At 41.9% G+C, this 27450-nt stretch overlaps 1 protein-coding gene across 2 annotated transcripts in view; it reads left to right on the forward strand.

Moving 5' to 3' along the window:
* The window catches only part of REV3L (REV3 like, DNA directed polymerase zeta catalytic subunit), a 112590-nt gene that overhangs the window by 37670 nt on the left and 47470 nt on the right, over window positions 1–27450 (forward strand). The window contains exons 10-15 of one of the 2 annotated variants that reach the window (XM_020805332.3): window positions 358–483; window positions 13026–13263; window positions 15853–15989; window positions 17985–22101; window positions 23175–24073; window positions 24698–24780. In XM_020805332.3, coding sequence (XP_020660991.3) covers window positions 358–483; window positions 13026–13263; window positions 15853–15989; window positions 17985–22101; window positions 23175–24073; window positions 24698–24780 — 5600 coding nt within the window. Of the gene's footprint in view, window positions 1–357; window positions 484–12669; window positions 12837–13025; window positions 13264–15852; window positions 15990–17984; window positions 22102–23174; window positions 24074–24697; window positions 24781–27450 lie in introns of those variants that run through there. The other variant, XM_072997740.2, reaches the window with a different exon arrangement.

Genomic DNA, 27450 nt, shown 5'->3' on the forward strand with positions numbered 1-27450 from the left:
AAAATAAACATCCCCTGAAAATAAGCCCTAATGCATATTTTCGGGGAAACACAGTATTAAATGACTTTATGTTTTAATGGTAGGTGACCATATACATAAAGAAAGGAAATCTGTTTTTATTATTTTTGTGTTCAAAAGCAGGATACACATATTTAAAATGAATATGCTATTCCTCTTTTTTGGAATGTTGCAATGCCAAGTGTTCTCCTCTGCTTCCAGTACAAATGTATCTAAACAAATCCTGTGATTCTATTTGAGTAATTTGAATATGCTAGTATCTTTAGCAGTGCTAAACTGTTTTTATGACAAATGGTCATGTTAACAAATAATTTGCAGAATTCCTGGTTGTCTTTTTAGGGGAATTCAGCACAAAGTTTAAAGAGGACGATGCACTTATTAATGAAGAAGCCATTTTGAATATCATGGAAAATAGTCAGCATTTTCAGCCTTCCTCTCAAAAGTTTAATAATACACCAGTGCTCAGTAAGTAAAACCCAGAAATATGTTAGTCTTTTTTTAAAGTAAGCAGAATTATTCTTCAGTATACTACCAGTATTTTTACTTGTATCCCATGTAACGTGTCTAAACTGAGGAAGATTTGAGTTTTTCTTCAAATGTGTGTGTATGTGCGCGTGTGCGTGCACACACACATATTTGGAGAAAAACTCTCTCTCTCTCTCTCTCTCTCTCTCTCTCTCTCTGTGTATGTGTGTGTGTGTGTGTGTGTGTGTATACTGTATATACACACACACACACACACACACACACACATATATGTATATATGTACAGTATGTATAGATACAGAGAGAGAGAGAGAGAGATGTAGTATTGATCTCTACTGATGGAGACGTTTGACTGTAAGTGGTTTGGAGACACCGTTTCTGGTTTAGGTTTGATAGTAAAATAATAAGTTGCATTCTAGTAGAGAAGTTTCCATAAGTATACTTCATCTTCATATTGTCTTCATAATCTTAGAACTGCAGAGCTAGAAGGGACCGTATGGAACATGGCGTCCAGTCCCTGTCAAGGAGTCACAGTGGGAATCAAATACCAACGTCTGGCTCCTTAACTAGAGATCTAAGCCACTGAGCTATCTAGCAGTTCTTTGTGGCCTCTGTGAATCACACTCTGGGTGATCCACACATGCACAGAGCCTTATCATAATATTCTACAGCTTCTGCAGTCAGCAAAGATACATTAGTACAAGCCTCTCCCCCCCCCCCCCCAGTATATGTACCTTGGTGCCAAGGCTCTCCCTTCAGTTTTTCTTCAACTGCCACGTTGAGAGCCTCACTTATAGCTTCTGTGTTTTTTCTCTGAAAAAAAGAGAGATAAAAGAAAAGAAAACCCATTATTATTATTTTAATCTATTTCGTTATCTGCTTCGGGTTTTAGACCAAAGTTCCCCCTCCCTGTCTTCAGTTCGTGGCCTCTTCAGGCCCGTTTAAATGTTGTGTGGTCTGTAATAATAAGATCCTTCTTTCCGACAGCCACACTAAGTGCCTTTTTTGTCCTGGAGCCACTCATCAAACCTCTTCTACCCCCACTGTAAAAACTTCAGGTGTGGGATGCTACACAGTTGCGTTTCCAGGCTTAAACTTCGACTTTGGGAACAATCCCTCCACCTAGACAAATACTGTATATGGCACAACCAGCGTGCAACTCTGTGCCTCATGCCAGAGCTATGGACAAGTCCGTTTCTGAAGCAGTAAAACAACATCCATTGGCCACCCCCTCCTGTTCCAAAGAACAAGGTGCTCCTTTGATGTCGACTTCAGCCGTATCTCCTGCCGCTTGGCCTCAGAAGACCAAGCATTTGACATCCACTGCCTCTACTTCGAACCCTCCAATCACCAAATGGAAGGTGTCAACCAACCAGCTTTTGGTGACTGAACTTCGTCCACTGAAAAAGACCAAGTCCTCAAAGTCGAAGCCCTCTAAGGCTATTTCCACACCATCTTCACAGCCAGCTCCCAAGTCTGAAGTCATTGTCTGTATCGGATCCCTCTCCGATGATGAGGCTTCTCCAGCCCATCAGCTGTTGCCTCACCCCTCCCAGTCCCCTGACTGGGATCAGCGCGTCAACCAACTGGCTACTTTTCCACCATGCACTCTGTTCTGTCTCTGTTACATTTATACCCAGAACAACCTATCACATTTCACCACTACAGCTGGTCTTGGTTAACAAACATGCATTACATCAGCTTGTTCCACTTGTATGCTGTTGGTCATTACGTTGGCTTTTACTTTACATTTGTGACTCTGTACTTTCATTACAATATTAAAATTTAACTCCCTGTTCACCAAAAGAACAAAATCCTGCCAGGCTCAAGGCCCCAAACACCACTGATGCTCTAAACGTCATCGGCTTCAGATCTTGCAGATCCAGACCTACTGTCTCCAGCTGAGGACTTTCAGACTTATGCCCAGTTAATGGTTCGTATGGCTAAATTTCTCAAGCTCCAAATTCATATACCCACTGCTTGAACCATTGGACCATCTTTACAATCTAATTTCTAAGAACACTACCACACCAATCCACATATCTGTGCTTCCCTCTCTTCTTAGCACAGCTAAACATTCGTGGATTAAGTCAGCCTCATCTCATGCTATCTCCCAGCATATTGAAAACGTCTATCAGGTTCACAATGCTGTTTTTTGTACAAAAATTGCCTGCACCTAACTCCATCTTTGTCAAGGCTTCCCAGTCTCATTTGCGACATCGATACCTTATTCCACCTAACAAGGACAGTCGGCGCATAGACTCAATAGGCCAATGGCTCTATTCATTGGTTGCCTTTATCATAAAAGTCACCAACCATCAAGGGGCTATGGGCACCTACCAATGCTTCTTATGGAACAGTATGTCTATCCTGATTGAGGCACTGCCTGATGATAAAAGGGTTCTAGCACAAACTTTTCAGCAAGAAGGCCTCTCTGTAGCTAAACAACAGATATTGGCAGCACACCACACTGTTGATGCCACATCAAAGACTATGGTCACCTTTGTAGCACTTCACCATTTTTCCTGACTTAGGACAGCTGGCCTCACAGAGGATGCCCGTGCCCATATCAAAGACCTCTCCTTCAATGGCATTGGTCTTTTCAATGCCAAAACCAGATGAAATTCTTGAGAATATACAAAAGAAACAAACAGCTGCCAGCCACTGGGGAGTTTACCCCACATATCAACAGCACACACAGTGACATCATCCCTACACCTCCTATCAGGTTTCAGCACGAACCTCAAAGGCAAACAACTACTGGTCCTTACTACAAACAGCAGTCTTATTGCACCAGGACCCGGCAGCAAACTACACTCAGATGCCACGACTGTAAACCTAAGCATCAGGTTTGACATCAAATCAGCCAAGCTCTTGCTACTACCGCCCATCCCCTACGAACCTCCCTTTGCTCTTTGGAGACTCTTACCTGTGTTGAAGAACATCGCCACAGATGTGCCTGGGTTCTCTCCATCATAGAGTGAGGGTACTGCATAGAATTCCACTAGCTTCCTCCACCGTTGCACACCATCACACCTCCATAGCTAACTTTACAAAACAAAATACAGTCCTTATTACTCAAAGACGCTGTAGAATCTGTACCACTGCACTGTATAGTCACAGTCTGTCTTTCATTATTTCACTGTCCCCAAAAAGGACAGCAGCCTCCACCCAGTTCTCAACCTCAGAGGCGTAAATCAGTACATTACTACCACCAAATATCACATGGTTACCTTTGAGTCTGTTCTTCCACTACTATTTCTATTTATTCTATTTATATCCCGCCTATCTGGTCAATATGACCACTCTAGGTAGCTGCTCCACAGAAAAGACTGGTGCTCCTTCATGGTCTCTGTGAATGCACACTAAAGGGTTAATCGACACCTGAGCAGAGCAGCCTCAGAAGCTTCCATAGCTTTAAGCACTAAGTGCTGGTGACGTCCCACCTAGGCTATATCACTGCCCCCTGGCACTCAGTGCCTTAGTTCCGTTTCCTGCCGCCGCTGTTGTAGCATTGTTCGGAGCTTCCTTGCGTTCTCGCTTTCCTAAAAACAATTATTTGGACCTCCCATCGTTTGACCTGGACTGGACTGTTGATTCTTCTGCCTGTGAGTTTGGACTTTATCATAAAACTGGTTATTGAGGCCTTTATGGCCTTTGAAGTTCCTTTCAAGCGCTGCACGGTCTGCAGTGCCAAAGTAACTATTAAAGATGGCCATTCAAAGTGCCTCTTTTGTTTGGGGAAGGGCACCAGCCAACCTCTTGCATTCACTGCAGGGCCTTTACCAAGCCTGCCTTGAAATGCAGGCAAAACAGGCTGACCACATTCCTCTGGTCGAAGTCTCTTGACGTGCCTGCCATGGACCCCCCGAGAGCCCCACCATTTGAGCACTCTTCACGGCAGCCAAAGAGACCGGAGAAATCATCTTTCTCTTCAGGCTCAAAGTCAATGGCCTCTGCTGCAGCATCGAAGCCTTCTTCAAGCCCAGGCCGGTTTAAAAAGAAAAAGAGGGCTGCACCACCAGTGTCTCCATCTCGCCCCTTGGCTCCTTTACTGGTGGTTGAGCTCGAGGAGCTGGAGGATGAGCTCATTCTGTCCTTGGGCACGATGGCTCCAGTTTCTCCCATGCAAAGCCGTTCCTCTGAGTCACTGCAGGTTTCTCCTTGGGCTCGATCGGAGACTCCACTCCCTCCTTCTCCCGATCTCAAGGCCCCTCCTCCTCATAAAAGGAAGAGGAAGACAAGGCATCTTGAGCCCAAGCCGGCTCCACCTCATCCTTTGCCGGAGGACTCCCGGCACTCTCTAAGCTCAACAGGCTTCGGGCTCGAAGGACTGGGGTTTTCAACATCATTCGACCCAATCATCTTTTTTGCTTTTCAGCAATGGCAGGCTTTTTGCAGACAGTTTCAGTGATTCTCGCCTATTCCGAGGACTGTTTCCGGAGACCAGCTGTCCGTCCTTCACAGCCTCGGGTGAGAGAACAGCCCCCTGCTCATCCTTCAAGGGATTCTCCAGTGGGCTCTACTCAGGATCCCAGGCACCACCCTGAGTTAGCAGTGCAGGCCCCTCTGTCTCTGGCCCCATCTCCTTGGACTCGGGGGGATGACTTCCTGGAGGACCTGCTTGGGCTGGAGTCTGATTTGGAACTGCCTAGAGATGTGTCACCTATCCATTCTCCAGACAATGGCCTTAAGCCTGGGTCTGATTCGGGCTCAGAAGAGGGGGAAATTGGAGACACCACTCCACCTGATGCCTCTACTCCAGTGTCAGTCACCATAGGCAGCCATCCTCCTTCTCCACCCAACTGATTAAGAGGATCGCAGATGTCCTGGACCTGGTGGTTGTTCAGCCGCAGCTGCAGAAACCGGACAAGGTCTTTGAGGACATGACTAAAGACTGGGTGGAGAACCTTTACAAGGTTCATGGGACCGGTACCGAGTTCCTCATGATGCGTCCTCCACCTAATTCCCTGGTGGTGGATGCCACACAGTCTAGAACTTGGTCCAGGGCTTCTTTGACCCCTTCAGTGAAGAAGGCAGGAAGCTGGATACTCTGGGCAGGAGGGCCTACTCCTTCGTCACCTTTACGTTAAGGTTCGCTAACTATCTCGCTGCCATGGGCATGTACCACAGACACCTTTGGAATGCGGTCCTCCCTGTTCTCAGCGCGGCACCAGAGGAGTTGAGAGCCGCTTGCCTCACGCACCACCAAGAGGCCATGTCTCTGGCCTGTCAAGAGAGGGTAGGTGCCAGACATGTTGTGGATATTTCATCTAAGCAGCTGGCCACCGTTGTTGCCCTCCAGAGACATGCGTGGCTCTGCTCTGCGTCCATCTCTGATTATGTTAGGAACAGGATTAAAGACCTCCCTTTTGATGGGCAGGGGCTCTTTGATCCGAAGACAGATGAGATCTTGGAGAGCCTGATCAAACATAGGAAGACGGCCAGGTCCATCTCAGCCCAGTCGACATCTCAGGGCTCCTGGCGCAGGTCCTACTCTTCAAGATCTTATTTTGATCGGTCCAGGTCCCACCAAGGGTCCTTCCGAGTTCAGTCCCGCCAACAAGCTGGCAGGCAGAGACAGCGCCAGCAGTCCCGTCACCAGGACCGCAAAGCTAAGCAGTCCATTTATCTTCTCACGGTTGCCAGCACCACTGGTTCATAGGGTTAGACTAGCCCAATTTTTTGATGCCTGGAGGGCTATCACATCCAACTCTTGGGTTCTCACCATCATTGCCACTGGTTACACAATTGAGTTTGACTCCACACCTTGCACAGGTTTTGTCAGAAATACAGACACTTCACCTGTTTTGCCTCAGGAGGTAGACAAGCTACTCTCTAAGGATGCCATTGTTTTGGTGAAAAATCCTGACATCTCAAGCAGTTTTTTCTCATGCTAGTTTATTATAAGAAAGATGGTGGACTTGTACCTATCCTTGATCTCAGACCCTTGAATTCTACATTACGCCTTGACATTTTCACATGGTCTTCCTTGATGGTACTATCCAGATGCTGAGACAGGGGGACTAGTTTGTCCTTATTGACCTCAAGGCATGAAGTCACCAGAGCTTAGAGAGTCACATTGAACTGTAAAACTTGAGTGTCAAGATACAAAAGGTCACTGCTGGGCAATACTCAAGATAAGGCCCTGATGTGACTAAGTAATGTTAGTTTGATCTTTAAATGTGATTTTCTCTTGCCTCAAGATGTTAGAAACAGAAACTGTAATGTCTTTTTAACTTTTTTAAATATATATATATCTTTGGCACAGTCTGCAGACTAAACGAACGGGCAGGTGAGTTCAATACAATGGATGAAGTAGCTCTTGGCATCTGATAATAAAAACATATTACCCATAAATTTAATTTTTCCTTCCTGCTTTCCTTTTCATTCTGAACAATTATCTATATGTACATAGGCTGTATGTACATATGTACATATACATAATTGTTCAGAATGAAAAGGAAAGCAGGAAAGAAAAACATAGGCTGTATAGGGACGTGGTGGCGCTGCGGGCTAAACCGCAGAAGCTTGTGCTGCAGGGTCAGAAGACCAAGCAGTCGTAAGATCGAATCCACGTGACGGAGCGAGCACCTGTCGCTTGTCCCAGCTCCGCCAACCTAGCGGTTCGAAAGCATGGAAATGCAAGTAGATAAATAGGGACCACCTCAGTGGGAAGGTAACAGCGTTCTGTGTCTAAGTTGCACTGGCCATGTGACCACGGAAGATTGTCTTCGGACAAACGCTGGCTCTATGGCTTGGAAACGGGGATGAGCACCGCCCCCTAGAGTCGGACACGACTGGACAAAAATTGTCAAGGGGAACCTTTACCTTTACCTTTTATCTGTCCTGAGTACTGGCGATTCCTTCGCTTCTCACTAGATGGCGTAATATATGAGTTCAAGGCTTTCATGTTTGGGTTGTCCACCTCGCCAAGGATATTTACAAAGTGTCTGGCTCCGGTGGCTTCTTACCTGTGTTTACAGGGCATCACAGTCTTCCTTCCCCTACCTTGATGATTGGTTGCTGGTAGCATCGTCTCCTGAAGTACTGTCACAGCATGTAACCTTTACGCTGTCTCTTCTCTCTAAACTTGGTTTACAGGTCAACCAAGAAAAGTCCACACTGACTCTTAGCCAGAATGCAACTTAAATTGGGGGTGTCCTGGATGCAGTCTCAGGCTGTGCCTTCATTCCAGAAAACCACATCCTGAAGATTCAGGAGTTACTTCCTCACTTCACTGCAGGAGCATGGGTCCAAGCTTTGTTGATCCAGCACCTGTTAGTCCTCATGGCCTCTACCATGGCAGTCGTTCAACACGCTAGGCTGAAGATGTGTTCCATTCAAGCCTGGTATCTGGCATTGTTCAATCCTCTTATCGATCTGCCTTCCAAGACTCTTACAGTCTCAGAGGAGCTGGTAGAGCAACTGACCTGGTGGTCTGTCCGCTCGAATCTCCTTGTGGGCAGGCCCTTCAGTCCTCTCCAGCCTTCGATCCAGCTCACCACAGATGCCAGCACGACTGGTTGGGGTGCACACATCCTGGATCTGACAGCCAATGGCCACTGGTCTCCAGAGGAAGCCTATCTTCACATCAACGTTCTGGAACTCTTGGCTGTTTTCAAGGCTCTTCTGGCATTCAAACGTCTCCTCAAAGGGAAAGTGGTACAGGTGGCATCTGACAACACCACGTTTGTGTGCTATCTGAACAAGGAGGAACACACTCCCAACGGCTTCTGTATCTCACAATCCAAGTCTGGGAGTGGTGCTTTCAACGCCACATCTTCCTGATTGCGATACATGTAGCTTCCACTGACAACCTCCTTGCATATCGTCTGAGCCAGTCCCAGGATTGCACTCAGAAGTGGTCTCTGGACAATGCAGTCTTCCACTCCCTCTGTCAGAGGTGGGGCACTCCATGCCTGGATGTGTTTGCTTCGGCCATGAACAGCAAATGCAACAGGTACTGCTCCCAGGCTGCAGCTGGGAGCCATTCAGAGGGGGATGCGTTCATGGTCCCTTGGACAGTAGGTCTTCTGTACATGTTTCCTCCCATCCCTCTAATCCAGAAAGCGATCACCAAGATCCGCCAGGACTGGGCGAATGTTATCTTCATCGCTCCCTGGTGGCCTTGCCAACCCTGGTTTGCCCCTCTTCTTCAGATGGCCGTGGATCATTTTCGGCTCCCTAACCTTCCTCGTCTACTCTCCCTCCACAATGGCAGGACACTCCATCCGGATCTGGACTCCTTGCATCTCACTGCTTGGAGGCTGGACCTTCGATAAGGAACATCCTCAGTCGAGCCCGTAGGCCTTGTACTCTGACTACTTATGCACGGAAGTGGAAGTCCTTTTGTGACTTTGCCTCTGAGCACAATTTGCCTGTGTGCCCCACATCATTGGACACTCTCCTCAGATTTCTCCTCCTTTTTGCAGCGTGGCCTGTCACTACACTGAAAGTCTACATTTCCGCGATAGTGGCATATCAGCCGCCTCTTTCTGATGCGGCCAAGCTGTTTCAACATCCAACATTGAAGCAGTTCCTGAAAGGTCTCCGCAATATGCGCCCAGCCTACAAGCCACCCACACCACAGTGGTCTCTCCAACTAGTCCTCCGTAAGTTGATGTCTCCTCTGTTCAAGCCTCTGGCTTCCACGTCCTTGTGACTGCTTACCTTCAAGACGGCCTTCCTTCTTACTGTCAGTTCAGCAAGGTGTGCAAGTGAACTGACGGCACTGCGGGTAGACCCATCCTTTATACAGTTTCACCCTGACAAGGTCACTCTGTTTCCAAATGTCCCTCTTTCCACCTCAGTCAGCTGTTGGTCCTTCCTACCTTTTTTCCCAACCCTATGACTAATTAGGAAAAATCACTCCATTCCCTGGATGTCACGAGGGCTCTGGCCTACTATATTTCCAGGACTCAGTCTTTTAGTTCCTCTCAATTTGTGTTTCGAGGACACTCTAAAGGATCGCTGGTCTCACTTCAAACCTTCTCCAGATGGGTGGTTGCTACAATCAAACTGGCATATGAGATTGCCCACAAGCCTTTGCCTGCCACTGTTCAAGCCCACTCAACCAGAGCAGTGATTTATTCCACAGCGTCCCTGCATGGTGTTGACCTCACTGATGTCTACAAGGCTGCGGCGTGGTCTGCACCCTTCACCTTTGCAGTGCACTATTGCCTCGATGTCCGAGCCAAGGCGGAGGCTGCTGTGGTTAAGGGCTGTTTTGGCTTCTGTCCTTTTGTGACACTCATCTCCTGGTAAGTCAGCTTGCTAGTCACCCATTAGTGTGCATTCACAGAGACCACGAAGAAGAAAAAGAAGTTACTTACCTGTAACTCTGGTTCTTCGAGTGGTCCTCTGTGAATTCACATGTCCTGCCCTCCCCCCCGCTGTACGTCACAACTACTTGTTAATATACTGTACAGCAGCAGACAGTTCTATGGAAATAAGGCACTAGGTGCAGGGGGGGGGCGGTGGTATAGCCTAGATGGGAGGTCCTTGGCACTTAATGTTTGAAGTTATAGAAGCTTCCGAGGCTGATCTGCTCAGGCACAGATTAATCCATTAGTGTGAATTCACAGAGGACCACTTGAAGAACCAGAGTTCCAGGTAAGTAACTTTTTTGTGATAATCGACTCATGAATGCCTACTTCCACATTTCCATCAGTCTAACTCACAGGCCTTACCTGCACTTCCAGCTAGGGGCTCAGACCCATCAATTCAAAAGACTCCTGTTTGGGCTCGCCACAGCCCCCCCCCCCAGGTATTCAGCAAATGCATGGCCACCGTAGCAGCATACCTCAAACTGCAGGGCATTCAAATCTTCCCATACATCGATGACTGGCTTCTCGTAGCTCACTCTCACCACAAAGCACAGCACCACATCCATTTCACTCTAATCCTCCTTCTAGATCTCAGCCTCGTAGTAAATCTGCAGAAGGCTACCCTACTACCTACCAGACATATGCATTACATCAGGGCCTACCTGGACTCTGACAAAACTCAAGCTTTTCTCCCAGTCAACAAACATCTCAACTTAATTTCTCTGCTCAGCACCTTCACCCCTCACACACTTGTTCCTGCGTTGAGGGTTCAGTGTGTCCTTGGCATGATGGCCTCAATTACCTCTGTAGTTCAGTACACTCGCCTAAATATAAGATCCCTTCAGGCATGGTTTCTGGCCCTGTTCAACCCACTCCTCGACCTTCCACATGCTCTCTTATGTGTCACTCCAGAGCTTGCCTCCCAACTTTCTTGGTGGTTCTCCAGACAAAACCTGAAAATGGGACGACCCTTCCAGCAACCCCATCCACAGATACAAGCCCACTGCGGATCCCTCCAGATCCATGCCCAGTGGAGAGAAAATGCTTCACATCAATGAACTAGAACTACTAGCCATCATAAAGGCCTGCAAAGCCTTCAGAAACCACCTCTGTGGCAAAATGGTCTAGATAGCTACAAACAATGCCATGGCAATATACTGCATCCTCAAGCAAGGCACACTACTCACTAGCCAAGCCTCCTATATCTCACCATCGACCTGTGGGAGTGGTGCCTCTCACACCACATTTGTCTCATGGCAGTCCATGTAGTTGGCCAAGAGAACAACCTAGCAAGCTTACTCAGCTGCAAAGAACACCAAGCCCACGAATGGGAACTGTACCAAATGGTCTTCCTATCTAGGAGTTGGCAGGAACTCCATCGGGAATGCCTTCATCAGACATTGGCCCAAAATACTGACCTACCTCTTTCCACCATTCCCTCTCCTCCACAACGTGGCCGTCTGTCTCTGGCAAGACAAGCTCATTGCCATTCTGGTAGCCCCGTGGTGGTTACAACAACCCTGATTTCTCACTCTCCACCAGCTATCTTCCAAGGTTTACCATCTTCCCTGTTTTCTTCACCCAAAACAGGACTCAGATCCTCCATCCAGATCTTCCAGTGCTTCATCTTGCAACATGGAGGATTCTGCCTCCTTGATGACTGTTATTCATCATGCAAAGAAACCCTCAACCAGGGAAGCCTACATGTATAAATGGGAAAAAATCCAATCCTTCACTTCCTCAACAGCATGGCCACCAATTAACCCTTCTCTCTGCCATGTTCTACATTTTTTTCTACACCTTTAAGTGCACAGGACTTTCTATCTCATCACTCAAAGTATATCTCTCTGCCATTGAGGCACACCAACCACTAATCTCTCCAGCCTCTAAATTCTTCAGACATCCTACTCTCAAAAGTTTTCTCAAAGGGCTAACTTGCATATACCCTGATACACGCTCCCCTCCAACTCATTGGTCATTGACACTAGTCCTTTGACAGCTTACAAGGGCCCCTTTCGAGCCACTGACATCAACAGACCTCCATCTCCTAACCTTTTAGACCATATTCCTCATGGCAATCACTTTAGCATGATGCGCCAGTGAGCTTGCAGCCTTGCAATCCAACTACCCATATCTCCAGTTCGACCCTGACAAGGTTTAGCTTTTTGTACATATTTTATTCCTTCCCAAGGTTGTCTTCCAATTCCACCTCTTGCAACCATTGGTTCTTCCATCCTTCTTCCCATCTCCATCCACTCCTCAAGAATGTATCATTCACACCTTAAATGTAAGATGGGCTCTGGATTTCTATATAGCACACAGCCATTCTGGCATTTAACTAGACATTTTGTCAGCTACCAGCTTCCATCAAAAGGTTTCCAAGTCACCTCTCAGCATATATCCAAGTGGGTTGCCTCTACTATCCAACTTGCCTACCAGCTTGCACGCCTTTCCGTGCCACAGCCCCTTCGCCCACACTCTATGAGGGCATTGGCGGCATCCACAGCTTTTCTCCGGGGGATTCCCCTCCATGAGATTTGGGCATCTGCCACATGGTTGCTGCCATCCACGTTTATTAACCACTATTGGCTAGACATTCACCAGAAGTCCAGTGCAACTTTTGGCTATGCTATACTTTCTTCTACCTTGGTGTGACACCCTCCTCTGGGTAAGCAGCTTGTTAATCACCCAGAGTGTGATTCACAGAGGCCACGATGAAGAAGGCCGGGTTACTTACCTGTAATTGTAGTTCTTTGAGTAGTCCTCTGTGATTCACACATCGCAACCCAGCCTCCCCACTGTCACACCCTTACTCCTAAGCAGCAGTTGACTAAGTTGAAGGGAGAGCCTTGATGCCAAGATACATATACTGGGGGAAGGGGCTTGTACTAACGTATCTTTGCTGATCGCAGAAGTTCTAGAATATTCTGCCGAGGCTCGGCGCATGCACGGATCACCCAGAGTGTGAATCACAGAGGTCCACTTGAAGAGCTACAATTACAGGTAAGTAACCTGTCCTTCATATCCAAGGAGTTAAAAAAAGTTTTATAAACTTTTGTTAGTGTTATATTTCCTTTTATTAAAACAAATGTAAGCTATTTGAAATGAACATTATTTGTAAGAAAAGTGCCTTGTTTGTGTGCCAAAAAGGTAATAGGCTAAAACGATATGTCTGAATTTGTTTTCCTGCAGTAGACAGTAGTGCTGATCAAGCCATGGTACATCTGTTAGCTGGACTAGAGGATGATGAATATGACATTGAAGAACAAAGAAGGTTATCCCAGCATTTTTCTTCTGGAAGTTGTCAAAATCCCCAAAATAGTGATGATGAAGAAAATGAACCTCACATTGAAAAGGAAGAAATGGAACTGAGTTTGCTGATGTCACAGCGGTGGGACAGTCACCCTAATGTTATTACTGAAAAGAGAAGGTATAGTATGTTGTGGAATTTAAGCTCTGGAAGAAATGGTATGAATTGGCTGTGCCAAAATTCCCATTCTCCTAAAACTGGAGTGAACAAAATGTGACCTTCAGAACCATTTTATGGTCCTCAGTGCCCCCAAGTTTAAAAATCCCCCCATTTACCATCCCCAAATCTCCCTGAATTTCCTCAAAAATTGGCTGCTTCCTTTCCTGAAGTACTCCAAGAGTGGTGATTTTGACTTCAGCAAGCTGGATTCCCATTTCTCCTAAACAAGCATTAGTAATGCTTGGGCAAACACATCTTATTTTTTTTTTGTCTTTTAATATTAATTTGTTCTGATCCATTTCTGCGCATCCTGTAGAATCTTGAGGCATGAATGTGGCCTCCAAAACCACCAAGACTGGCCACCTCTATCCTAAAGAATATCTTCATCAAGTCAAGTGTTCAATGTAGTATAGCGAGAGGTGTCTCAAAAACAAGAAATATGATTTGGGATGCAGATTCAAGTGCCGAACAAGCAGCTATTTAAGACAGATATTCTGTATATCAAATTTTGCAGTTGTTGCCCACTTTACCAAACAAAAGTCTGTCTTTTTCCTCCATTAAAGTCTATTTCTTGTCTCTGTCTGCCTATCTGGCAATAATGGATGAGACTTGCAGCTCCCTACTTATGGTACAGAGGTTAAGAAGTTTTTAGGAAAAGTGGGAGGTGGGGCTTCGTCACAGCAAGACCGGTCGGATTTCAAGAGGGCTGCTGAAACTGTCCTAGACCACTTGGTTCCCCCCCCCCCCCCCAAAAAAAAAACTTGGTGGGACAAGGACTTTCAGTAGGAGAAGTGAAAGTCTGAAGCAGCAGAATTGACTGAGAAGGAAGAAGTGCCAGTGGAAGCCTGGTTTTTCTTCTCTTTATAGTCTCATCTGAGTACAGAAATCGAATGGGAGCCATCTTGGCAAAAAGCTGTGAATGCCCCTTACAGAGTGTGGAAAAGTACAGAAGGATTTTGGAAAATATTTTTGGCCAGAACTTGAAGTAAGTTAAGATGTTTGTTTTACATATGGAACTCTTAAGGACCTAAATAATGAAGAGAGTGGATGTAATCTGTCAAAGGAAGTGACTAGAGATATATTTGGCGAGATGGGCGAGCACTCCCCCCTCCCTCCATTTGAGGCTTGATCAGGAGAAAGAGAAAGAAGGAAGGAAGAAAAGAAAAGAAGGGGGGGGAGAAAGTGACTTTATTTGTATTGCTGTATTGTTCGGCAGAACAATATAACCATAAACTTCTGAATAATAAAGTTGATGGATTTAAATCTGTGAAGCAGTCAGAAACAGTCTTGGGAAGATATTTTAAAAGGAGGAAAGCCCCTTCCCCCTGCCAGCCATTACTAATCATGAAGGCTGAAGAGAAAGATTGAATTGTTATTTGCCTCAAGGCACAAGCTGCCCTTGTAAATATCCATTGTGTTTACCACCTGCTAGAAAAAGACCCAGATAATACCTGCGAAAAGTCAGTAACTGCTTGAATCATGGAACAAGACACACTCAAAAACTGGCAAAAGAATATTCAAGACATGTTATTTACTGGATTACAACAGATAAAAGGAGAGATGGAGCAGCTATCTGAACAAATTAAAGATTTAAGGATGCAAATGAAATCTGCAGTGAAGGAGAAAAAAACGTAGGGTCCCAAGGCAGAGCTGGAAGAACAACAACAGGAAAGAAAAGATGAAATCAACTTACTAAAACTACAAATAGAGGGAGACAGTTTTACTTCTAGATTCCAGAAGTCTCTGTTTATCCATCACTACTATATGGTCAAAAAGGGATGGTTTCTTTAGGAGGGAATTTCTCTGTGGTGCTCTGTTAAGTGCTGGTGTCTTTCTCCTTTTGCAGCATCTTCTGGAAGTGAACTCATTAGTCTTCATCTATTAGTGTGAATGCATAGAGCCTGAATAATTAAAACCAAGTGCTTTTATTCTTCAAGTGGTCTTCTCTGCATTCATATGACTCTATCCTCTTTGACGCCTGTATTAAGTGATTTCTGCCACTGTGTCATCTAAAATTTATAATTGAGGGAAAGGTACATGGGAGGTGGAGGAAGCAACAGTCAAAATTCTCAGTCTGGAAGAATCCAAAAGGGATGGTCCTACACAGGGACAGACCTATTAGTGTGAATTAAGAGAAGAACACATGAAGAATAAACATTACAAAAGCAACTTCCACCATATACATAGAAAGCTTCCAAATTAATGTAACTCACAGTGCACTGTAATGCTTTGCCCTGAAATTTATTTCTGTCATGTCATAAAATGAGGAAAATAATATCATAGTCTGTAGATACAAGATCCTACTCTCAAAAAAGAAGCTGCTGTGTGGTTTTTCAGTTTTATACCTTGTTAATTTTGAAAATGCAGAATGTTTTCATTCTTCAAGTACTTTATTCCATGCTTGTTTTTAAAGTACCTTGTATAAAAGGCTAGCATTCAATTCTTAGTAAGCAGTTTTTCAGATGGTTTATATTTCTATGTTATGTACCATAGCCATTTCACATTGCTGGCAAAAAGTTTTTATATACCTAAAATAAGTTGTATTTCTAGGTCATCAAGCAGAAGTAAGAGTCAGAATTCAAGTGATGATAGCTCTTCAGAAGATGATATGGATTGGAATGATGACCATTTTCTGCTAGCAAGCCTGTCTATACCTCAGTTAGATGGAACTGCAGATGAAAACAGTGGTATGTGGACTGAAAAGAGCTCCCCCCCCCCCAAATTAAAAAAGAGTTTGTTCTCTATTAGCTAGCTGGATAATTCAGTCAAGTATCTAGCTGTGGAACCAGAGGTTGGAAGTTCCATTCCCCACTGTGCATCCCAGAAGAGCTGGCCTGCCACACAGTCCCAGGATACCCCCAAAAGAAGGGAATGATATACCACTTCTGAATATTCCTTAGGTAGAAAGCCCTGAAAAGAGTCACCATGAGTCAGAATTAAAAATACCAGACACAGTCAAAATTATAAAAAACATTGACTAGTATTATATAACAGATTGACTTTGCCTGGTATTTTGTAGCAGCAGCAGTAGTAATGATGATGATGTTATTGTTGCATAGCTGCAGAATCTTTTTGAAATAACATTTGTTAGAGAAATAATGTTTTTAAAATTACATTGTTTCATCTATTTAAGTTTCCTTGCTTCCAGACTTTAGGGTATGACATAGATGTCACTAGACATGGGAATATGTAGCTTGGCATCACAGGTGTCACAACCCCCCATTCCTGTCCCCCAGGACCAGCCCAGTTCGCTCCCGGGTCTCCTTGCAGCACATGCCAATCACTCTGGAGCTGAGGGGTGAGATTTGTCCTCCCACCTCTTTGCTGGAGTGGTTGGCTGTAGGGAGAGGTGGGACTACTGTGATTGGTGTGTTTTCACCACTGACAGACACGCCACTGCAAAGACCTCGTTGACTGGACCAGGCTGGTTCTGGGGGGCAGAAATGGACCACCATGGCACCTGTGGTGCCAAGCTTATTTGTATCACCTGGGATATGAATATGAAGCTCCCATTTCTAGATGTCACTGTCAGATGACATTAAGAGGATCAGGCTGCAAAAATGTAATACAGTTGATTATGCAGGTATACAGACAGGATGAAAAATTTGGTTCTGGATCTTTTTATTTTTTATTATATTTATTTATTTATTTTGAGATTCTCAAATCTTTGGGAGGACATTTTAAAAATGTAACTTAGTAGTCATGGGGGATAGTTTTTTTCTGCTGTACAATTTCCCATTTCTCTATGCATGGATATCTTTTACTTTATAAAATACCTGTAGAGGTATAGTGGTATGGAGAAAGATCTTTTATTATGCTAGCAGGGAATAAGATGTAGAACACATACAAAGATACCAGTATATAGGATTCTGAAACATAAATTGCACTGAATTTTTTTTAATAGAAAGTAGCACAAAGTACCAGAAAGCAAGTACAGTATAATAAAACCATTTTTCTTCCAAGAAAGCTCAGTCAAGATGTACCCAAAGTGAAACATTTTCTTAGCCATCTGCCTGCTGCCTTGAATGGTGATGAGTAGACCTTACCTTGTCCTTTCCAAGGACTTGAGGATGTCCTTAGCCTAGTTCAAAAGGACTAACATGCTTTTGTTAATTGCTTTATGAGCCAGTTCTGTTACAGTAGATAATGCATACACTTCAGCAAGCTTTGCTGCTTCTTCATGGTCTCTGTGAATCACACCTTGGGTGATTCGCATCTGCATGGAGCCTCATGGAAAGATTTTAGAACTTCTGCTTATACGGGTGGGGAGGGGCATATTATAATGTGTTTATTGTTACCGCAGAAGCTCTAAAATCTTTCAGTGAGGCTCCGCGCAGGCGTGAATCACCCAGGGTGTGAATCACAGAGGTCCACTCGAAGAACTACAATTACAGGTGGGTAACCTGTCGTTCTAGTGATTACATTACTTTTCAGATAGTGAGAGTAGCTGCAGTACAATACTTCTAGATATCAACTTAATGCCTTGATTATTCATTAGTACATTAATACCTTTGATATGTTTAATACATTTCATTAATACTATTCATGCATAATACAGCAAGAAGGAATCTTCTCTTCCTCTTATCTCTACTAATCATTAATCGTTTTCAAAAAGGTTGACATCTTAGGAAATATTACCAGGGGAGCAAAATCTTTAAAACGTTCTCTATGTTCTCTTCTAGACAATCCTTTGAACAGTGAAGGTTCTCAAACTCACACCTCTGCAGTTGCAACAAGCAAAATATCTGTGAAGTCATCTGTTTTTCACAAAGATGTTGCTACTCTGGAACTTCCATCTTCTGCTAAGATTACCTTTCAGTGCAAACACACAAGTGCTCTTTCTTCTCATATTTTGAACAGTGATAACCTAGAACTTTCTCAGCCAAACGTGGCAGGCATAAGGCCTGAATTAGTAGTCCATTCTCTTCCAAAAGAAGGCACTTACAATGTAAAATACCCAACATCTTTCAGCAATATCCTCCATTCTGAAAATTTAATCAAAGAAAATAATAAAAGTGAAATACTCTCAGTCTCACATGAGCCAGCTTATGAAGGTATCTCCTCAGTAGGTAGGCACTTACCAAACAGAAAATTCACTGGAATTAGAAAGGCTGCAAAAGATGTGTCTCTCTCTATGAATCACCAAATTAGTGAAAGTATATTGGCTAATAATACTAACTTTTCAAATTTGAGTCACTCCATGAACAAAGTGTCCTCTGAAACAAATAACAAAGCCAGTAGCACAAATTGCCTTTTTCCAGCACCAGAAAACTGTGAATCTGTGTCTGGTTCAGAGGGACATCAAATCATCACCCAGACATCTGAAAATAATATTGATGGAGGCAACTTTAATAATCTTAAAATTAGATATGAAGAACCTCAGGAGCATAAAGCTGAAAAAACAAACGTGAATCAACAAGGATCACATTACATGTTCTTTCCTAGTGTCGTTCTTTCTAATTGTCTCAGTCAAACACAGAAACTGAGCCCTGTGACGTATAAGTTGCAACAAGGCAAAAAGCTATCTAGATTAAAACTAAGCAAAAACAAAGTGGTTCTTGGCAGTCAGCAGTCTACAAGTTTCTATGATCTTGGATCCACAAAAGGCAGTTGCTGTGTACAAGGAAATGTTAGTAATAGCATCCCTGATAAAGACAGTTCATTGCAAAATGATATCATTCAAGTTCCTCGTGGCGCTTTTGAAAACAAAATGTCTATGGATTCTAGTAATTGTATTGACTGCCATTTTGAAGATGATGCTCAAGAATCTGAGCAAGTGTTTGGATTATGTGGAAATAAATACACACTTCGAGCAAAACGCAAGATAAATTATGAGACTGAAGACAGTGAATCGAGCTTTGGCATGCACAATTCAAAAATTAATCTACCTCAATCTGTGGGAAATGAAGAAGACATGGATGGATCTAAAAAATTTCAAAAACGAAGAAAACTTTCAAAAAAATTGCCACCTGTTATTATAAAATATATTATTATTAATAGGTTCAGAGGGAGAAAAAATATGCTTGTTAAACTAGGAAAAATAGACTCTAATGAAGAACGAGTTATACTTACAGAAGAAAAAATGAATCTATATAAGAAGCTTGCACCTTTAAAGGACTTTTGGCCAAGAGTTCCTGATTCACCTGCAACCAAATATCCTATTTATCCATTAACACCAAAGAAGAGTCATAAAAGGAAAGCAAAGTGCAAGACTGCAAAGAAAAAAGGTGGGAAGATACAAAATATGAATAGTAAAAATATTAAAAGAACTCTTTATTTCAGAAAACGAACACATGCTTTTCTTTCTCCTCCTGTACCATCATACAGTGCTGAAGCTGAAGACTGTGACTTGAACTATAGTGATGTTATGTCTAAATTAGGTTTTCTGTCAGAAAGAAGTTCAAGTCCAGTTAGTGTATCCCCTCCTCGCTGTTGGTCTCCCACTGACCCCAGTGCAGAAGAAATATCTAATCTAGAAACAGAAACTTTAGTATTCAAAAATGCTAACACATACAGCAATAACACTGTGCATCCTTATGTGGGAAAACATAATCAATCATTAACTCAGGTCAAGAGAAGTAAAAAGCAATTTGTTAGTGCTACTACAAGAACTAATAAAAGGAGGAAGAGTAATTTGTCTAATAAACCAGGAAATGGTGTGAAGAAAAAGCCTAGAGCAAAACAGAAGCAAAAAGTGTCAAACTTGGTAACAGCTGTGGATGAGATAAGCAATGTTTCACATGCCACGGAAGTTAAACTTGTGCTAAAGCACCATGATTTACCTGAAAGTTCTCACAGCTTAGGAAATTCACAGCTACATTATACCCAGAAAGAGATCTCAGTAAAGAGCTGTTCTGCAGGCCATTTGCCATCATCGCAACTTACATTGGCAGCTAATGCACAGGTAAATCCTTTGATCTATTTCCATTCACTGTTGGAAAATGAAAAGTCTGCAGGGTACCAGGGTTCAGCTCTGGCACAAGAGGACCTTCATGCAGCCAAAATGTCTATGGTTTCTGGAAGAGAAAAAGCCAAAATAAGTTTCCAAAGACCTGATAGTCAAAGTGATGTATTTAGGATAAAAGAACAATTTTTAAGTCAGAATAATGTCTTTGAGCAGTCAAACCATGGCTCTCAAGTAACACAGAATACATACATTTCCAAGGATATGCTTAAGAAGATGGAAGAGGTTACAAATTCCCAAAGCAGATTGCTATCCTCTGTTGGAAAGGCAAATGAAAATTATGTATCTTCTGATACAAAGAAGACTGATCAAATCCATCCTGGTAACTTTTTGCATTGTAAAGATAATCAGCAGCAAATACTTTATTTATCAGAAACAACAAAACATGCAGATCATATTTCATCTTTCTTTAAAACTTCTGAGGAAAGCCATGGACCTTTTCAGTTACCAAAAAAATGTTTTGTAGCTTCTTTGAGAAGTCCAGTTAAAAAATTGGGATGGGAGCAGAAGCAGAGAGGATTCATTTTGGATGTGCCACATTTTAACCCTGAAAAAAATATAAAACAAAAGACTCTGTCAGAAGCAATCTCTCACACCAAATCTGATTTGCAGTGTAAAGGCAAAACTCTTGTAACTTCTTCAGCATTCAGTGAAGGACAATCTGGGTTAGCTGTTCTGAAGGAATTACTCCAAAAGAGACAACAAAGAGTGAATGTAAACAATATACATGAACAGTTACCAGTTAAAAATCAGTTGTGCAGAAGTGTTTCCTATCCTCTTGATCAAAACAAATCAATTAAAAAATCACGTTCAATTGCATCAACAAGGAAACCCCGTACTCCTAAGGATAAAAAATCTAAAGAAAAAACAGTCAAACGTTTAAAAGATTCTGCAACCCAGCTAAATAGTAAGATTGGTCATTTTACACCTGTCAGTAGTCCAGTTTTTTATTCTGACCCAGGTTTTGAAAGTTGTTACTCACTTGAAGACAGCCTGTCACCCGATCATAATTACAACTTTGATATTAATACCATAGGACAAACTGGATTTGGCAGTTTGTATTCAGCAAGCCAGTTTGTCCCAGCAGATCAAAATTTGCCACAGAAGTTTCTAAGTGATGCAGCTCAGGACCTTTTTCCAAGTCAAGCTGCAGAAAGTGAACTTTTAAGTCATCATAACAAACTATCTAAGGAGGAAAATCATTTTTCTTCAGACCCCACAACATGGTTAAGATCTGGCCCACTGAGCCCTCAGCTTTTTGATAAAAGGTGCTTGGATAACAGTGAAAACTGTCTCCACAGTCAGTGGAAGAATAATATTCTTCCATCAACATCTCAGTCTAATTTGCCAGTTGATGTGCAATCAGAAGAAACATGCCAAAAAGAGCAATTTCAGATGGATAGAAATGCAATGAAGAAAGGGATTTTTCTTAGTCTTTCATCAACAAATAATGAATGGAGTCACACCCATTTTAGAAAGGAAACTTTTTCTGAACCCAGTCAGTCGCTTGATTCAGTCAGTATATCTTTTTCCTCCATTTTATCTTCACCCGATGGTGAACTTATGGATGCAATGTCAGAAGATGTAGAGCTGTATATTTCCCGAAACAATGAAGGATTAACACCAACCCCAGATAGTTCACCAAGATCTACTAATTCTCCAACACAGTCAAAAAATGGAAGTTCCACAGCTCGTGCTGCTCACATTCTTAAACCTCTTATGTCACCTCCAAGTCGTGAAGAGATCACGTCAACTTTACTTGATCATGATCTGGCAGAAGCAATTTATCGGGAACCATTTTGCAGCAACCCTTCTGATGCACCAGAAAAGCCCAGGTAATAAAAATGGATTAGAAGGTTTTCTGTATTCATACTTATTTTAAAATTTATTTGTGAAAATAAAAATTAGATACAATTTTCATATTTGATGTTTCTCCTGATCTTGTAAACAAGGGCTAGAATTCCCTGGGGTTAAAACAAATTTAATACATAAAGTGAAAATGTTCTGCTTCGTTTTTCAAAGAAACAGCTTCAGGGCACCCTATAGAACTAATATAGGATTTCTTTTTGGGAAATGTACAAGAACTTTACATTTTCTTGTTAGAAAAATGGTTGCCCTGACTTCCTTATTCATAAATAAGTTTTGTTAATATGTTACAGATTTTTAAAGCATTTTTAGTTTTTCCCCTTGAATAAGAAAAAATATATGTGTTAATGTTACATTAAAACTATATTTTTAATATTATAATATATGTACAGTATTTGTAATTTGAAAATTTACAATAATGACCAAATCCTATTGATATTTGTGTATTGTTTCTATAACTGGCTGCAGCCATTTGATAAAGTGCTGGGTTGTGTCTCAGTTGCATATCTGTTAATGTGTCCAACTTGTCATTTCGTTGTGGCAGGTTATTCAAACCTTATGTGAACACTGATAGAATGCCAGCTAATAAAACACTTGTGTTCAATAAAATCACTAGCAAATTTTTAACTTTGGCTGAACTCCTGTTTGGAACTATCTGTGTAAGGCTGATGCTGTCATCAGTAGAATGATTTTTTTAAAATTAAACACTTCCTGCTTCTCTCCACAGGTTGTGTATAGTTTCTTCCATCATTTAGAGGTCATGGGAATCAAGGGGTGAAAGAAGGAAGAATTTAGTTACTTTACATTGCCACCAGTGGCAAAGTCATACTGGCAGCAGTAATTTTCAAAAGATAAAAACTTCCTCCTCCTCTCTCATGGCTTCCAGATGATGAAAGGTATTAACCAGAAGCTTTGAGAGCCACGGATTGGCTGTAGGAAGTGCTTCAGTTCTGAGAAATCACCCCTTACATTGATGTTATTGCCCAAACAGGATTGCAGCCTTTGACTTAATGGAAAATAACTGAAAGTATTATTTTCACAGAGAGATTGGTGGAAGACTACTTACAGTTGAAACTAGACTTCCAAATGACCTACTCGAATTTGAGGGAGACTTCTCACTGGAAGGGCTGAGGCTGTGGAAGACTGCATTTTTGGCAATGGCACAAAGTCCTAGATCAGGATCTCCACTTCGTAATAACCAGTCTACTACTGACAAAAAACAAAAAAATAGTCACAAAGCTGGTGATGACAAAAAGATAGTCATCATGCCTTGCAAATGTGCACCAAGTTATCAACAAGTTCAGACATGGCTTCATGTCAAAGAAGATTTTGAACTTTTTAGGAAAAGGACTATCACCAAATTAACTGAAATAGAAAAGACTGGTGAGCGTTTGGACTGCTCTTCTTTGCCTAAAAATCTCCGTTATCAGATGGTCAATGTAGTTGAAGGTTCCAGCAAACCTGCTGTACAAACAAAAGGTACTGATGTTTCATCTTCCAGTCCTGCATCACCACGGACAGTAAAAAACGATGGTATAGATGTTGCTGAGCTGGGCCAGTATGCATTAAAAAAACACAACGTGTCATGCATCACTACAGATGTGGAAATGAACAGAGATGAAGGGGATTGTGTTAAATGTAGTCCTCCTGATTCCCCAGGACTTCCTCCTTGGCAGCAGATGGCATCCCCTGATTCCAAGCAGTCTAGCTCTGAAGACTCGGAGGGTATTTTTTCATCTGTGGAAGAAACTGAAACACTAGCTGAGAATGAACAGAAGCTTGTCATAAAAGAAAGCAAGATACTCTTTAGTGTCTCCCCATTGCTGAGCAAAGAATATGATAATAATTCTGAAGCTACTTGTCTGCATAGTACACCTATTAGGGAGAGAATGTCTGAAGAAAAAATACCAGAAGAACATGGATTTACTTCACTGTTACCAGGTAAGCTTACAAAAAGTGAGTGGCACACAGAACTGGAAGCTAAAATTGATACTGTATAATGGTGCAACTAGATGTGCTGGATGAGCAGCTTAATATTTCCAAATGCAAAGTAGTTAAAACCTGTCAAAATACAGAAATATTCTAAAATATGCAGTATTGAGTTGTTATGACCAAGATAATGAAGAATATTTTTATACCTAAAATAATACATTTAATTTTAAGACCAGCAGTATAAGGTTCTTTGGTGTCACGCCTTCCATGTGAAGGGAGGCCTGACTGAATCAAACTGAACAAACATTTCCTTAGAAGTCGTTTTAACTATTAGGTAAATTGGAAGCTGCCTTATACCGGCCTAACTAACTCTGTATAATTGGCCTAAATAACTCTGTATAATCTTGGCCTAACTAACTCTGTATAATCTTCTACTGACTTGTAGCAGCTCTCTATGGCTTCGGGATTTAATAGGCATTTTTTTTTATTATAAGCATAAGTAATACTACTTGCTTCTCGTTCCTTTCTGTTTAAAAGAAAATGTATTTTTGTTTTGGAGAAACAGAATGAATTAGTGTGTAACTGCTTGATATATGCATTCTCTTATCACTTTGCCTACTTCTGTCATCTCAGGACCAAACACCCAGAAATTAAATTGTAGAAGAAGAAATAATATTGATGCTCTTCGAAAAGTACTTTTGACAACACATATCAAGGTAAAGATAGATTGAAAATAAATGTATCCTTTAATTTGGTTCTACTTCAGTTGTTTTTTCCCTGTATTATCTAGTCATTTGTTATGGATCAAATTTTGAAGTCTATTTTAAATGTTCTCCACTAAAAATTACATATTGGCTACATGAACAGTGTGGCTCTCCTGATAGTGATATTGCCTGTCTAGCTGCTTGGAGGTTTCAGTTCCTTTTTCTAAGACATCTCCCTTCAGTTCAGCTCTAGGAAAAAAATTAAAATCTTGTCGAAAGCTTTAAAAAGCTTTTTTTTAAAACCCTCAGGAGAGTCTTAAGCAAGTGATTATTTGACAAAGAAAAATCAAAGCTTCTCTGTGTTTTTCTTACAACTAAGTTAAAGAGAAGCTCAGATTTCAAAAAAGTTCAGATGCCCAAGTAGCTGGATGTATTGTGATGTTATTAGGACCTTCATCTGGTCTGGTGGTAGGAGAATATTTGGTCCTTCACATAGTGAAGGTTTTGTTAGAAGTTCCCTTTAAAAAGGAACGAAAGAAAAAATAAAAAGCAACAAATATACAGAATTCCAAATAAAATCGGGTGGCACTGAGAATCTCAAACATGAGAGCAATGTTTGTTGCAGTAGACATCATAGGGTTGTGGCAAATTAAAGACTGTTAAGTTTTATTCATCATAAGCTTACATGTGGTCCCTTCTAAACATTGATGCAGGGGAATGAAAATGCAGCAGGTTTTAGTGCCTGTGAATTTTGCATTTTCTTTCCCATATCTTCCTCTTTTGCCCAAGAAAACACTTTATGCAACCAATAAAGTGGGCTATAGTACACAAGAGCCTAATAAAATTTGTTAGTCTTCAAGGTGGTACAATATCAGTCAAAAAGAAAAGAAAAAGAAAAGAGAAACATGTTGTGGCACCTTAAAGACTAACTGCTATACAGTATTTTAATGTGAGCTTTCAAGGAGCTCCCCAGGGCTGTGTGCTAAGTCCCTTCCTCTATTCCCTGTACACACATGATTGCACCCCACTGTATAACACCAATGCAATTATTAAATTTGCAGATGATACGACAGTGGTGGGGCTCATAAATAAGAACAACGAGTCTGCTTATAGAAGGGAAGTACAAAGGTTGATACTTTGGTGTAAAGAAAATCATCTCACACTTAACATCAAAAAAACTAAAGAACTCATAATTGATTTTAGAAGGAAGAGAAATGTACATTTACCACTGTACATAAACGGTGAGGAAGTGCAGAGAGTTGGTAGTTTTAAATTTCTGGGTACTTACATCTCAGAGGACCTCTCATGGACTATAAATGCCAACATGCTAATGAAGAAGGCACAGAAGAGGCTATATTTCCTGAGAATGCTCAGCAAGTTAAATTTATCTCAGCATTTACTTCTGTCATACTATCGTAGCACCATTGAGAGTGTCCTAACCTATGGCATTCTGGCATGGTTTGGGAGTAGCTCTGTAGCGGACAAAAAAGCTCTACAGAGAACCATTAAAATTGCCCAGAATATCATCGGGCTCCAGCTACCAGCCCTGGATGACGTCTTCACATCCCGCTGTCTGAGGAAGTCACACAGCATCCTGAGAGACTCTTCCCATCCTGTTGGTTGTTGTGGGTTTTTCGGGCTTCTTGGCCGTGTTCTGAAAGTGGTTCTTCCTAACATTTCGCCAGTCTCTGTGGCCGGCATCTTCAGAGACTGGCGAAACGTTAGGAAGAACCACTTTCAGAACACGGCCAAGAAGCCCAAAAAACCCACAACAACCATTAGATCCCGGCCGTGAAAGCCTTCGCGAATACATCTTCCCATCCTGCTTATAACTTTTTTGAACTGTTGCCGTCTGGCAGAAGATATAGAACAATTAAGACTCGGACCACACGTTTTCTAAATAGTTTTTATCCCAGAGCTATAATTGCAATTAATAATGAGCTTAAAGACCACCAGTAGTGAATAATTAGTTGGACTGTGTTACTTGGCCTGCGGTGTAGATGTTTGTATTTTTAGTGGGGGACTTTTAGTGGGTGGGGAGTGTTTCGGGAATTTTATGTGTGTGCATGTGTCTGGTCTCTGGGTGTCTGTGAATTTCGTTGTATGGGTATACTGTGTATATACTTACAATGACAATAAATTATTATTATTATTATTATTATTATTATTATTATTATTATTATTATTATTATTATTATTATTATTATTATTATTATTATTATTATTATTATTATTATTATTATTATTATTATTATTATTATTATTATTAATGACAAGGAAGTATAAGAATCTTTATTTTATTTAGAAAGAATATTGAGTTCCATAGCACATGCATAATTCATTGCGGAGAGGACATTTGGGCCTCACATTAATAAGACAGCCCAAAAGGAGTAAGCAAACTCTTCCCTTGATGGGAATCTATTCACTGTTTTACTGAATAGTGATTTCGGTAAAATCCATTCCCTTTGCAGAGACTGTTCTCTTGTCCAGTCATATAGTATTCTTAATTACTAATGTCAGTGTATGTTTAAGGATCTTGTTATGAGTCACTTTTTATCCAAGTCTGGGGAAAAGGTGGGAGAGAGGTCAAATAAACAAATTGCCCAGTAGTTGCTATGGGTAGAGGTAATATATTAACAAGAAAAAATAGTGTTTTTGTTGTTTATGTGTTCTTTTTTACAG

Source organism: Pogona vitticeps, chromosome 1 (genome assembly GCF_051106095.1).
Source record: "Pogona vitticeps strain Pit_001003342236 chromosome 1, PviZW2.1, whole genome shotgun sequence".
In the NCBI taxonomy this organism is placed as follows: Eukaryota; Metazoa; Chordata; class Lepidosauria; order Squamata; family Agamidae; genus Pogona; species Pogona vitticeps.